Below are 15,096 nucleotides of genomic sequence, written 5' to 3'. Positions count from 1 at the left end.
GAACACTGAAACAGAATGCTGGGCAGGGAAGGAAATTGTTATTGTTTAGAGACCTGTGTTGAAGGACCAACAGGAAAGATGATAAAAAACTCTGCACAGTAAGCAAAATCAGGCAGTAAGCATAACCACAAGGACTAATAATCTTTATCACTACAGACTGAAAGCTAAACTGCAGAGTACGGTGAAATATTCTGTTACACTCAAAATGGTGTTATGGCCAGTTAAGTTTACACTTTATTGACTCTGCTGTTTAGTTGAACTCCACTCATACTAGGTTAGAGCTCCCCAAGTCAGCACATGCAGCTTTAAGGCGTTTAAGATAGATGGTAACACTGAAAAACAGAGAAATCAGAACTCTGTTCCACACCAGAAGAATGATCTCCTTCACCTACACATCAGCATACAGCTGCGGATATAGAAGGAGGCAGAGTACAGAAAAGAGCTACAAAGATGATTGGGGACTAGAACATCTCTCATATGAGTAAAGACCGAAAGAATTTGGTCCTTTTAATCTGGGAAAGAGAAGACTGAGGGGAATCTCATAGATGCTTATAAATATTTAAAGAGTGGGTGTCAGGAGGAGGGGGCCAGTCTTGTCAGTGCTGTCCATTGTCAGGACAAGAGGTAATGGACACAAACTTGAATATAAGAAGTTGCATCCAAATATGAGGAGGAACTTTTGTAAGGGTGACAGAGCACTGAAACAGTCTGCCCAGAATGGTGGTGAACTCTCCATCTCTGGAGACACTTAAAACCCACCTGGCCATGTCCTGTGTGCTATGTTGGCAAGGACTTTGGACTTGATGACATGATCTCCAGAGGTCCCTTCCAAGCCCCACCATTCTGTGATTCTCTCCTTTAATCCCTGCCAGTCAGTTAAACTGCTATTTCTACAGTCAGAGTTGGACTATGCCCCAGAATGAACTGCTGATGTACCCTTTGTTAACACAGAGAGCTGACATTAAAAGCTCCTAATGAAGGTAAGTTAGAAAATTATGAGGTGTATAGGATAAGGACTAAAAGACTTTAGCTTCCTCCAGGGAAACCAGGCTATTACAGGTGGCAGGCATAAATTATGCCTGCAGAATAAGCAGATTAGCATAAGCAAAGCTACGAAACACAAACGGTGTCTGCATCTAGGCTATGCGTTTTGTTAGCCCAGTGCTTTGTGATAAGCAGTATGTGCCCACAGACAGAAGTCCAACTGTTCAGACCCTGCACATGCAGTCACATAGAAGGCTGCACACTCAACTACAGAAAATTCTGCTTTACCAGTTGCTAAAAATTGTAGAATCATGGTTTGGGTTGCAAGGGACCTTAGAGATCATCTAGTTCCAAGCTCCCTGCCGTGGGCAGGGACACCTTCCACTACACCAGTTTGCTCAAAGTTCAACCTGACTTTGAACACTTCCAAGCAGGGGGCACCTAGAACTTCCCCGGGCAACCTGTTTCAGTATCTCACCACCCTCACTGTAAAGAATTTCTTCTTAAATACTCATTGAAAAAGTGTGTATCTTCTATCTACCTAGAGGACCACAACAGCCAGAAATCTTCCTGCCAAAGGCAGACTCCTTAGACTCCTATGTAAGCCCAGAAGATTTATATGCTGACATCTGGACACTCCCTGCACAAGAAAAGAATGAGAAGGTTGCTGTGACATACATTTGCCATACAACAGCAGCATTTCTTCACCAGACTGCCTTGGCAGAAGCCTTTTTTTTGTCATCTTACATTCTGTAGTGGTTTGAGCCTTAACTGGAGTTTAAGAGTTCAGAGGGCAGCAAGGAAACTGAGAAATCCTCCCCCTGGCCCCTGATGAGACTGGAGGTAAATCTATCAAAAAATAATCTGCAGTCGGTTTGGAAGTAGAAGTAGTAAATTTTTTAACAAAAAAAAAAATTATAGCAATAACAGGGAGGATTTACAAGGGATCAGGCCCAGCCAGCATGGATTTAGGAAGGGCAGGTCCTGCCTGACCAACATGATCTCCTTCTATGATCAGGTGGCCCATCTGGTGGATGTGGGGAGGCCTGTGGATGTAGGCTACCTGGACCTCAGCAAGGCCTTTGACACCGTCCCCCATAGCAAACTCCTGGCCAAGCTGTCAGCCCATGGCTTGGACGGGAGCACACTGCAATGGGTTAGGAACTGGCTGGAGGGCCGAGCCCAGAGAGTGGTGGTGAATGGTGCCACATCCAGCTGGCGGCCAGGCACTCGTGGTGTGCCCCAAGGATCAGTGCTGGGCCCTGTGCTCTTTAACATCTTTATTGATGATCTGGATGAGGGCATTGAGTCCATCATCAGTACATTTGCTGACAACACCAAGCTGGGGGCAAGAGTTGATCTGCTGGAGGGTAGAGAGGCTCTGCAGAGGGACCTCGACAGGCTGGACAGATGGGCAGAGTCCAACGGCATGAGATTGAACACATCCAAGTGCCGGGTTCTGCACATTGGCCACAACAACCCCATGCAGTGCTACAGGCTGGGGTCAGAGTGGCTGAAGAGCTCCCAAACAGAGAGGGACCTGGGGGTGCTGGTTGATGGTAGGATGAACATGAGCCTGCAGTGTGCCCAGGCAGCCAAGAGGGCCAATGGCATCCTGGCCTGCATCAAGAGCAGTGTGGCCAGCAGGAGCAGGGAGGTCGTTCTCCCCCTGTACACTGCACTGGTTAGGCCACACCTCGAGTACTGTGTCCAGTTCTGGGCCCCTCAGTTTAGGAAGGATGTTGACTTGCTGGAACGAGTCCAGAGAAGGGCAACAAAGCTGATGAGGGGTTTGGAACACAAGCTCTATGAGGAAAGACTGAGGGAGCTGGGGTTGCTTAGCCTGGAGAAGAGGAGACTCAGGGGTGACCTTATTGCTCTCTGCAACTACCTGAAGGGATGTTGTAGACAGGCAGATGATGGTCTCTTCTCCCAGGCAGCCAGTACCAGAACAAGAGGACACAGTCTCAGGCTGTGCCAGGGGAGGTTTAGGCTGGACGTTAGGAAGAAGTTCTATACAGAAGGAGTGATTGCCCATTGGAATGGGGTGCCTGGGGAGGTGGTGGAGTCACCATCATTGGAGGTGTTCAGGAGGAGACTTGATGGGTGCTTGGTGCCATGGTTTAGTTGATTAGGTGGGTTGGAATGGTTGATGGGTTGGACACGATGATCTTGAAGGTCTCTTCCAACCTGGTTTATTCTATGTATTCTAAGGAATAAGGATAAATAGGAAAATATACAAAACCAAATTTAGATGGCCTTCTATCTCCTTCAATGTATGTGGATTTCAGTCCTTTAGAGAAGCATGGATACAGCAGGGAGAAGACCAGGCCCAACCATCTGGCAGAATCAGGAGGCTAGCAGCAGCTGTTAGTCCTTTCAAACAGGTGAGGCAGGAGAAAAAAGCAAGATGGCCACCATGCCCTCCCCTTTATAGTCTTGCTGGACAGGAAGGGAGAGTGGAACAGACCAACTTAGACCCAGGGGACCCCTCCTCCTGTGAGGTGGGGGAAGTCAAGTCCACCTGAATCAGGTTTCTTTTGTCCCCTGGAGGAAGCAGGACTCTCACCCCACCCCCACCCCCTACAACCCTAGGATGGGTGTAACCCAGCACACATTCACACATATAATACAATGAAAGGTTTGATGCAACAAATCCAGCAGCAAAGATTTAATATAAAGTCAAAGCTTTAAGAGGAGAGCTATGCCAATACAGAATCATAGAATTGTTTCACTTGGAAAAGACCTTTAAATTCATCATGTCTAACCATTCCCTAACTCTGCCAAGTCTGGTGCTAAACCATGTTCCTCAGTGCCAAATCTCTGCCTATTCTAAACACCTCCGGAGGTGGGGATTCAACCACTTCCCTAGGCAGCTTGTTTCAGTCCTGGAGAGCCCTTGCAGTCAAGAAGTTTCTTCTAATATCCAACCTAAACCTCCCCTGGCACAACTTGAAGCCATTTCCTCTCTTGTCTTATCACTTGTTACTAGGGAGAAACAACCATAAAAAGACCATGCAGTGAAAATCAATCAAAGATTGTATTTTCACTATGGTACAAAGAAACCACTAAGTCTCCCAGAAACTCAAACTATAGTATGTAGATATTGAGTTTTATGGAGATTAAGAACATCTCCTGCCTAATTATTAGACTGCTCCATTTTGAAACGAAATATTTTCACAGAGAAGAGCTCAGGATGTAAGAAATACAAAAGGAAGCCATTCTGCCTCACAGAGAAGGGAAGATATTTTTTTCTGGCTTTTGTGCCAGAAGACCATTCATGTCTTCCTTTTTAATCTAAAAACTGTTTCAATATTCTTTTACCTCTTACTCAAAGAAATACACGACAAAGACTTAATACAGTTGCAATTTAGATTTTGTATTTTGTAAAATAATGAGTTTCACTTTTAGATCCATGTTGCTTTTAAACACCACCACCAAAAATTATGTCAATCATACACTAAAAAAAAAAAACACCCAACACTTACCTGATGAGATGTCTATTCGGTTCTTCTTCACTTGGGTGACATTAATATGGACACCAACTTTGCCCTCATTTATGTCAATCTCAACGTTCCCCAGGTCATCTGCAAAGTTACTGAAGACAAGAAGTCCATTTGGGTTCCAAGTTCGGAAAAGGAAACTGACCGAGAACAGATCCTGGCTTGGACGACCAGGAACTTCAAGGTAACTGGTGGCATTGAAAAAGACAGGCACCATATGTGGCTCCACACAAGAAAAACTTAGATTTCCCTGAGTAAAAAACATAAAAAAGGCAAAAATGTAAGCAAAATGGTAAGATTCCACTAAATTCGTAGCTACTTCTAGAAAAGCATTCTGGGTTTCATTCAACCTAGAGGCTACTGTGATCAATTCAACTTGCACATCAAAATGTGCTATTAATTTTTACATCTCTGGTACTATTATAATGCCAAGGTTCCTGTTTTGTCTAGCAGTAGTCCCATTATATTTTCCACTTTACATGCACACAACAAAAAGCAATCTTTGCTTTGAAAGGTTATAGTCTAAGATAAAGCTAAGATGAAACCATTAATATTCCCCGTTCCAAGATGAAAAAAAATGAATCATGGAAAAACTTGGGCTTGTTTGTCATCACCAAAGGAGCCTATAACAGAGCAGTAGTTTGTGCCCCAGAAAAAATGAAATGCAGCTTTCAAAATGCTTTTCTATCAATATGTCCATCGATAAAACACGTGTTTGTGAAAGAAGGATGTATAATGCCTCATGAAAACCTAGCCACTCCATTATGTTTTGTACTGGATAGTAAAGAAAAGTTAATACTTCATTTCATGAAGCAAAAAGGGTTTAGGAATAGCTGATCATATAATTGCTTAGGCTGGAAGGGACCTTAAAGATCATCTAGTTCCAAACCTTCTGTCATGGACAGGGACACCTCCTGTCAGACCAGGTTGCTCAAGGCCCCATCATGAAGGTTTCATCAAGGCTTTGAACACTTCCAGGCTTGGAGTCTGCACAACTTCTCTGGGAAACGTGTTCCAGTCCCTCACCACCTTCATGGGGAAAAGTTTCTTCCTGATAGCTAATCTAAATAGAGGTTCTTTTAGTTTGAAACTATGAGTAATGCCTAATAGTGTAGTCAACAGTTTTCTCTGTAAAAGAGCGGGCAGTTTTCACACTGCAGAATTTTACTCTTGTGACAGTTTTAGGCTATGCCTAAAAGTTACCTGCAGATTTTTGAGCGGAAGAATGAAGAAGTATAAACAATTCACAGTTGGGTGTAAAAAGGAAAACAAAAGGTTATTCTAAACAAATGTTATTGGCCAGATGTCAGATGTACCCCTAGCAGTATCTCATTCTACTTCAATCCTTTCTTCCTTCACTGGCTGCTGCTTTCTGCTCTGCTCGGCTGGGAGGATCTTATCGCTACTAGCTGACCTTGCAGATAAGACTAACAGTACTCTCTTAACTTTTCTTTCTCTTCTCTTCTAATTAATTAGTGGAAAGGAGGGGGAGGTTAGGAGAGAAGTGGAGCAGTTACCCCCGCTCCTTTTGGGGTCCCAGAAGGTTCAGGGGGGGTTCCATGCTGTTTTCTGCCTGTAAATACCTGTATAATATTTTAAATACTGTGTATTTGTACATATTCATTGTATTCCATTGTAGAGTGTAGGTTTGCTTGTAAATATAGCTTCCATTTGCTTTCTCAAATGAGTGAGCTGAGCTTTTGTTAATGCTAGTAGGCCAAACTACCACAACTCTTTAGGAAACATCCAGTCAGCTTTGGGGATTTGCAAAGCTTTGAAATGTATCTGCAAACAAGAGTAGAATTAAGGACATGAATTGTTCAGTCTGGGTAAAGACAGCAGTTCTTTTAATATTTATTTGTTTTGTGTTTTTCTTTTAATAGTAATTGACCAACATTTTCAGAGATAGCTAAATGGTTACAGACGAGGTTAACTTAAGCACTGTTCCCTATAGGAGATAGTCATTACCTTTATCACATATTTTTAAACCCCATATTACTGATACTATCTACGTGGCAGATTCAATTTGTTGTACAGTTATTCCATGTTAAAGCTAAATGAAGAAAAAAAAAAAAAAAATAGAGTTTCTTGAGCACTTAGATTTCTACATTACTCTGCCCAGGAGTTGTCAGAAGCTGCACTGTCACACAGCCTACTTGTAGAAGGCAAACTAACAGCCACTAGACTATCAGTTTGTCACTCTCTCTCATCAGTTAAAAAAAAAGAGTTATGTTTCCAACAATCATAGAATCGTGGAATCATTTTGGTTAGAAAAGTCCTTTAAGATCATTGAGTCCAGCCACTACCTAACTCTGCCAATTGCAGAGCTAAACCATGTCCCTCAGTACTGCATCTCAACCTCTTTCAAACACCTCCAGGAACAGGGATTCAAACATCTGCCTGGAAAGCCTGCTCAGTCTGAGAACCCTTTCAGCTGAAAAATTTCTTCTAATGCCCAACCTAAACGTCCCCTGGTGCAATTTGGGGCCATTTCCTCTCCTCCTTTCACCTGATACTAGGAGAAGAGACAAAACCCCACCTTGCTATAACCTCCATTCAGGTAATTGTAAAGAGGGAGGTCTCCTGTAACCTGGAATTCCCTTAATCTGGAACTATGTAAGAGATTTATTTACTCTGATCTTCTAACAGATTTCTTTCTGTCTTTCTGATAACATCTCAGAGTTAAAAACTCTGAAGTAACAAAACATATCCTAAAGACTTAGGAAAATACTTAGATAAAACAACTACAGGGAGTTTTTAAATTACACTGTGAATGTGGGGTCTGTTTTTTGCTGCTAAATTGTTTGGCTATTCTGTCTTTTCTTAGATAAAATGTTCCTATCATATCATGGAATGCTTTGGATTGGAAGGGACCTGAAATATCAACTAGTTCCCATGGAGAGACATCTACAGTTTTTAAGTTTCAGACAACAAAGCATTAAATGAAAAAAAATTAATTTGAATAGTTTTAGTCTGAAAATCTGCAACAGTGCTACAGAACACTTTTGGTTAAACCACACATTTCACATGTAGTAAAAATCCTCAAGAGTGGCTGAACTACCCTTTGTAATCCTCTTTAACATTCTCATTGTAATGCTTACCCTATGGATTAGCAATAAATTCTCTTGCATAGTTAAGGCCATCTTGGCAGACACAAAGGACAACAGCACTTTGTAAGAGCAGGCATCTCACAGTTCAGTCTTACATGTCAATTAAGTGGTGCCCAGAAGCATTTTGTTAGACATTTCTAAGAGTTTCTCTTGATGCCTTGTTACTGTGAGAAGCCACCAATTTCTTCAGAACAAGGCGGCTTTCACATCCCATTGCTATTCCACTGTCCTCCTGATTCTCTGGATACTCACACATTGAACACCTAACAGTGGTAACAGCACTGAAGGGATTTCCTTTTTCACATCAGTGAATGCATTAACCATAAACACCCTAACTACGTAAAAGGCTTCTTGAAAAACTAATATATAATTCTAATTTCTCTGCTAGTTAGTGGTTTCCCTACTGAGCTATTCAGATTACTCAGAATTGGATTATCTAGTTACTCCAGGTCTGTAATTCACAAAACATCTCCTCATTTAAATGAAGCCCATCTGATGTAGACTGCTCACCAGGCCTAGGTCAAGAGGTGAAATTAATCTGCAGCTTGTGTCTATAATACCATCCCTGATTTTCAAAAGTAAAGAGATCCTTTACAGTTGATTTAGTATGACTTGCTGAATGGTTCTAGGGGCAGTGACATCTGGAAGTCAAACACACTATGCTTTTCTACTGAAACTGTTGGTTTCATCAGGGAATTTTCCCTATTACAATAGAAATGGTGAAAACACCTTAATTTTGGTAGCTGGAGCTTTGAATTGTGATCTTTAATCTGTGCTGCAAATTAGCTTCATGTTTACCTCTAATAAATCAGTTTTGCCTATCTACATTCAGATATGATCCCTTGTGGAAATACTGCTGGGTCTTAAATCCTTTCCCAATTAACAGAGCTGAGTACATAGCTCCCAAAAGGGAGGTAATGAGTGTATTAAGTCTACAATACCTGTTAGATCAGGATGGATTATACAGTGCAGGCAATGTACTATATGCTAATGTTTATCATGTTTTCTCACTATTTTTCTCAAAATAGCTCATTATTTATCCTTGAGCTTACAACAGAGTTCACTTAATACAAGTAATTTAAAATGAAACACTCATCTAGAGTTTATATATGAATGCATTCAATAATACATGGCATAGGGGCTGCAGGATTGCATGCAGCACAGACCTAGAGGATGTAAGGATGGGGAGCAGCAAACATGACTCTCCTCAGTATTCTTCAGTTGCAGGTTTTAAAAACTGGAAACACTATTTGGTGGAAAATAAATCCCATTAGTATTTATACTGCCTGCCCTTAATATGCCTCTGGGTAGGGAAATTCGTTAAAATAATTAAATTCTAAACTCAAAATTTCTCTAGACCATTTCTTTTTAGCTGCATAGTATAGTCTCTTCTAGCAGTACAATGTTCAAAATCTTTTTGTTATGGAAAGTGAAGGAAGGAAGACTTACAAAGCCTGATTATGTTAGCAGGGAACAAACAAATAAAAGGGCTGGAAAATTGTTTGCATCCATGTTCCCCATTTCTATCTTAGCATCTACTGCGCTAGTCAGTAGCTGTCAACTCTTGCTTGCAGCTTGGTTCAGAAAAAGCAGACACATAACATTCTCTGTCTCAACTGTCCTTTGTTCCCCAGCTCTACCTTCTGGACATCTTTATCATTTGCCTTCTCTAACAAGAACAAGAATAACTGCTCAAAGCCATCTGACCCGCTTGGAGTCACCATCCCTGGAGGTGTTCAAGAGGGGATTGGACGTGGCACTTGGTGCCATGGTTTAGTCATGAGGTCTGTGGTGACAGGTTGGACTTGATGATCTTTGAGGTCTCTTCCAACCTTGGTGACTCTGTGATTCTTGCCAAATAGCTGTTGCCATCTTACATCTCAAAGGACTGTCAAACTTTTCTTCCCCTTTATTCTTACCCTCTAAATCTAAAAGAAATACATTACTAAAGTCAGTGTTGGACAGTTAAAATACTTTTTTCTTTACATCCTTACTCTTCAATAAATGGAAAAGATGCTTGGTGGTGTTTTTTTTTTTTTAATCATAATACCTATGGATATAAGATCCAGTTGTTTTTTTTAACCTTTCTTTTGTTCAAAGAGAACTCAAGATTAGCATCTTCTTATTATTTTTGTTTCTTTGTGCCTTCCTCATTCCTCCTAACTTCTCAGCTTTTCACTGTGTGACTTCAGAAATTCAACTATCTGCATCTGAGAATATGTTTTTTCTTCTGCCTCACACACCTTTAATGCCCATCTTTACTCCATGTTCCCCACCACTGACTCTTCTCACCACCATGATGATTAATTTGCTTGTATTCCACTTCATTCAATTTTGACTCTCTTGCCTCTGCAGATAATAAACCATTTAGGGCAAGATATGTTTCTTGTTACAGGCTTACACAGGATCTCCTACAATGAATCTTTGATCCCTGTTGGACTGCTTCAGTGCCATCAACATAAATGAGAAGAAATGCCTAGGACAATGAGAAAGAGCTTCAGGTTGTACCAGGAGAGATATAAGCTGGTTATTAGCAGAAATTTCTTGACTGAAAGGGTTCTCAAAGACTAAAACAGGTTTCCCAGGGAGGTAGTTGAATTCTCATCCCTGGAGGTGTTTCAAAGATGCAGAGATGTGAAGCTGAGAGACATAGTTTAGCCCCAGACTTGTAGAGTTAGAGAATGGTTGGACTGGATGATCTTAAAGCTCTTTTCCAACTGAAATGATTCTATGATTGTATAATTAACAACAGTATTCCCAGTCAAGTCTATTCTTGATGGCAAATCACACAAACTACAACAAAAAACCTTTTGTAACAGAGATCCATGCTGATTTAGAGAAAAACAGGTTTTGTTTTTGAAGAGCTGAATTAATTTGAATGATTCTACTGCAAACAAAGGTCACTTTTGTTTTTATAGCCATTCTCAGGACAGGTTAATCAAGAGACTCATCATATCAAACTTTCATGTCATAGCTTCTTGATGTAGCACTAACACTGCCAAAGCTTCTGCCATGGATTTTATTTTTATATTACAGGTAACAGAATTTTAAGAACAAACAAACAAAGAAATAAAAAAGCTGAGATGTGATTTTACAGAGACTTTACAGACCTGCCAGCTATGCCACACTTTTGAAAGGACAGTTTGTGCTCCAGAAATCTTATGTACCACTGCTGCACAGAAAGGCTTTAAGAATGTGTCCTACCAACTTGCAGCGGACTTGACCATGCAAAAATGGAAAGATTGCCCCTGTACAAAGATCCTTTCCTAAATCAGGCATCAGTCTTTGATTGATGGTTACAGTATAAGCTGAAAACACACTGCAGGCAAGAAATCACAGGCAATTGGGGAAAAGAAAAAGTCAAAGATTCAGGAGTTCATGTGACTGGGTCAAAAAAAAAACACAACCATTCTGAAAGTGGAGTCTTGCTCCACAGTTGATATTTCATTCTCTTTGTCTTTTCAATCCTGAAAAAAACCCAACAATCATGTGTAGAAAAGGCTATAAATCTCAGGCTGTATTACTGAGTTTGTATAGGCAGATGTCCCATGTTCAAAATTATCCTTCCTACTGCCATGACCATATCATCACACTGTAGATTTTCAGTATTACTATTCAAGGAGCAACCAAATGGTAATCAATCTTTTGCACTTAGTAGAATCACAGAATAACCTACTTGGAAAAGACCTTAAGATCATTGAGTCCAACCACAACCTAACATCTCCTTGTACACAACTGTTAAATCATGTCTCTAAGCTCCTCATCCAAACATCTTTTAAATGCCTCCAGGAATGGTGACTCTAGGGTAGCCTGTTCCAGTGCTCAATGAGTTTTTTTTTTCTAACATCCAATCTAAACCTCCTCTAGAGTGTCTGGAGGCCAATTTCCTCTCATCCTACCACTTGTCACCCTCTATCTCACTACAACCTCCCTTCAGGTAGTTGTACAGAGTGATAAGGTCTCCCCTCAGCCTTCTTTTCTCCAGACTGAACAACCTCAGCTCCCTCACCCACTCCTCGTAAAAGTTGTGCTCAAGACCGCTCAACACCACTGCACATGTAAAATGTTATTATTCACTACAGAAAGAGAAAAGGAATAGTGGAACCATACACATTATTAGCAGGACTCTGTGAAGGCTCGATAATTCTACAGGAGAGAGCCTTGAGCAACTTATTCAGACCATCTCGAACTCATGGCAACAATACACTTATTTTTTACCCACACTGCCTTTGCATGCCATCAACCAATTTTAGGAACATTTAGAGCCTCAACAAGACAGTAATTTTTTTAATCACCTTGCCTATAAAGTCTGAACATGAAAGCAACCATGAATGCTTAAGCAAGAGAAAAAATAGAATGAAATGTTAATAAGTTCTGTAATATCAATAAGCTAAATAATGATTTTCAAGTCTAATATCTTGAGGCTTTTCAGAGCTACCAGAAAGGTCTGCAGAAGCACTTCATTCCAATGACTTCTGCACTTCTGCAATGCAACTAGCTCTGCAGGGATGGCAGATAGCAGAATTTAAAGCCATAAGAACCCTGCAATTGATTTCATAATAAATCTTGCCTGTGCTTGTTTTGGACTACTATAATTTGGGAGGAAAGGAAAGTAGTATTTACTGGCTCAGCTTATTTTTGTTTTAGAAGTAGTTATCTGATACTGAAGGTTAATTTGGGAAAGATCAATCAGGACTCTAGAACTAAAATTTTCAGACATAGTAATAAAAACAGTACAAATCTATGTACAATAAGATCTCTGGATATAGGGTGAAATCTGTTTTGTGTTCTGTATCATTCCAGGATATCACAAGGATATCAGCCACACATACACGCTTACAAACCCTCTGCTACCCTTTAGAAGGAGAAGCTTAGATGACCATTAAATAATGCTCTTACCACATTAGAAGGTTCCAATTTTTTCCTCTTGGCAAGGTCAGTGATATTATTGCCATTGTAGTTGATGCTCTCCATACAGCCTTTGAAATTCTTTCTACTGTTAGAGCTTGGTTTTCCAGAAAAAGGCATACCTCCAAAGGTTATCTGTCATTGAAACAGGAAAGCGTAGGTAGTTACTGGAGGGCAAAGACTTCTAAACAGGTTTACTGTAGATGGATTTGCTTTCTGTGGCCACTGAAACATATCGAATAAGGGAACTGGCAACACTTCTTACAGAGAAAAGAAGCATCAAATTAGTACGGCAAAAGCAGATTAATAAACCTCTAATGAATTTATGATTGCAAATATTTACAGTAGTATACCCCAAGTATCATTACAATTGTCCAAAGAGTGAGCAGACACTCATCACAGTTGTTCATATATGAACTGCTCTTCTGATCATTAACGACCCATAGAATCATTCAGGTTGGAAAAGACGTCTAAGATCATCAAGTCCAACCATCAATCCAACACCACCATGACTGCTAGACCATGTCCCAAACTGTCATATCTACTCAGTTTTTTAACACCTCCAAGGGACACCACCACCTCCCTGGGCAGCCTGCTCCAATGCCTGACCACTCTGTTAGTAAAGAAATTCTTCTTGATATCCAAACTCAGCTTCCCCTGGTGCAGCTTGAGGCTGTTACCTCTTGTCCTGTGGTTAGCTACTTTGGAGAAGTGGCTAACGGGCTACATTCTCAACCTCCTTCAAGGGAGCTGTAGAGCACAGTAAAGTCTTTCCTCAGCCTCCTCTTATTCAGGCTAAAGAACTTAGCTCCCTCAGCCTCTCCTCAAAAGATGTGCTCTCCAATTCCTTCACCATCTTTGCTGCCCTTCTTTGTACCTGCTCCAGCACCTCAATGCCTTTCTTATATTGTGGTGTCCAAAACTGGACACAATACTTGAGGTGTGACCTCACCAGTACTCAGTACAGGGGAAGAATCATTTCCCTACTCCTGCTGGCCACACCATTTCTAATACAGGCTAGCATGCTGTTGGCCTTCCTGGCTGCCTGAATATGTATTTCAAACAAAGAACTTGGAACAAATGCCCATCCCAGTACTTTTTCTAAACAAGAACAGATATCAAATTATCTGGCTAATCCAATTCCAATAATTTATGCAACTCTAACTGTATGCCAGAGCTCTGACTACAACACAGTAGCAACACAGTAGCAGTGGAGCGCCTTTACTGCCTATATATCTTCTCCTTCTTACAGAATCACACAGTTAAAAATGCTCTTCCCTGTTAGACAGAAGTGTCTTCCACTGCTGAAAACATGCTTTTATCAGATAGTTATAGTCAGTGAGGAGATACCACATGACTTAGCAGGCCAATGAGCTCCAAAGTGAAGATGAAGACAACCACCGCAAAGACTCAGCCATTAAAGTCAAACAGGAATTTTCTCTTAGTGCTGAATTTCATTACTCTAAAACCTGGATAATCTATAATCTCCAGAGCTAAAATAAATATTAAGAAAACCAGAACATTTTCAGTTTGAAAAATGTTATCTCTTACAAAATCTCTCCCTGTCACTCCACTGAGACTATCCAGGTCTCTACAGCATCAAGTTCTTTTCTGAAATGCATGGAAGTGAATAAATGCTTCTAAATGCATAAATGTTTTCATTAATATTTTGCAGACCAAATGTGAAGAGTAAGGTACTCAGGAGATTAGTCCCTTGCAATCTGTATTAAGGAAATGGTATTGGAGGCATAAATAGTAATGACACCTGGCTTCCCCACCCCACAAACACTCTTGTCTGCTGGTGAGCTTTGGCAGAGCCAAGTTTAAGTTGCATTCATTGTTAATTCCATTTGTGATTCCTGAGAGCAGAAAAATGCAGCTCTAGGGATACAATGTCCATTTTAAAAGTGTGTAAGAGATCACTTTCAATCCCAGAGAGGAAGTTTTGACTTGACATACAAAAAGACCAAAAGCTCTATGGCTGAAACCCAAAATCTTTATGAATAGCACATAGTATGCATATAAAAGTGTTTTGTGGGACACATCTTCATGTTTTACCCATTGACATGACCTTAAAAAAGATACAGCACTATACATGAATGGAAAAAATGTGACTAATATTTTAATGGCTGACAAACATTCTTCTGTTTGCTATAGTCACGTGTTTGGATAGGAAAAAAGAAAGAAAGAAAAGCATTTTGAAGAAAAGGAGAAAAACTGCAAAAGCCATGTACCATGACAATGAACTGAGTGACTCATAATTTTTCTTTTAATCTTGAAAAAGCAGTAAGAATTAATGTTTGTTCCTCTTTCATGGTTACTTAACTTTTCTGATAAAGATTAACCTACAAGAGAAGTGTGGCTAGCAGGTCAAGGGAGGTGATCCTCCCCCTCTACTCAGCCCTGGTGAGACCCCACCTGGAATACTGTGTCCAGTTCTGGAGCCCCTATTACAAGAGGGATATGGAGGTGCTGGAGCGTGTCCAGAGAAGGGCCACAAGGATGATCAGAGGGCTGGAGCACCTCTCCTATGGGGACAGACTGAAGGAGTTGGGGCTATTCAGTCTGCAGAAGAGAAGGCTCCCAGGTGA

General features: G+C 40.8%; 1 protein-coding gene across 1 annotated transcript in view; it reads right to left on the bottom strand.

The window, feature by feature from the left end:
* The window catches only part of CNTNAP2 (contactin associated protein 2), a 1,101,400-nt gene that overhangs the window by 510,049 nt on the left and 576,255 nt on the right, over positions 1–15,096 (bottom strand). Inside the window, exons 7-8 of the mRNA XM_068156823.1 lie at positions 12,497–12,640; positions 4,473–4,737 (exon numbers count right to left, since the gene is read on the bottom strand). Coding sequence (XP_068012924.1) covers positions 4,473–4,737; positions 12,497–12,640 — 409 coding nt within the window. The remainder of the gene's footprint in view (positions 1–4,472; positions 4,738–12,496; positions 12,641–15,096) is intronic.

This window comes from Melanerpes formicivorus, unplaced genomic scaffold (genome assembly GCF_026170545.1).
Source record: "Melanerpes formicivorus ecotype bairdi unplaced genomic scaffold, bMelFor1.0.p_v2 SCAF_35, whole genome shotgun sequence".
Classification (NCBI taxonomy): Eukaryota; Metazoa; Chordata; class Aves; order Piciformes; family Picidae; genus Melanerpes; species Melanerpes formicivorus.
The sequence above is the reverse complement of the archived record's forward strand: the minus strand, read 5'-3'. Positions and strand labels throughout refer to the sequence as shown.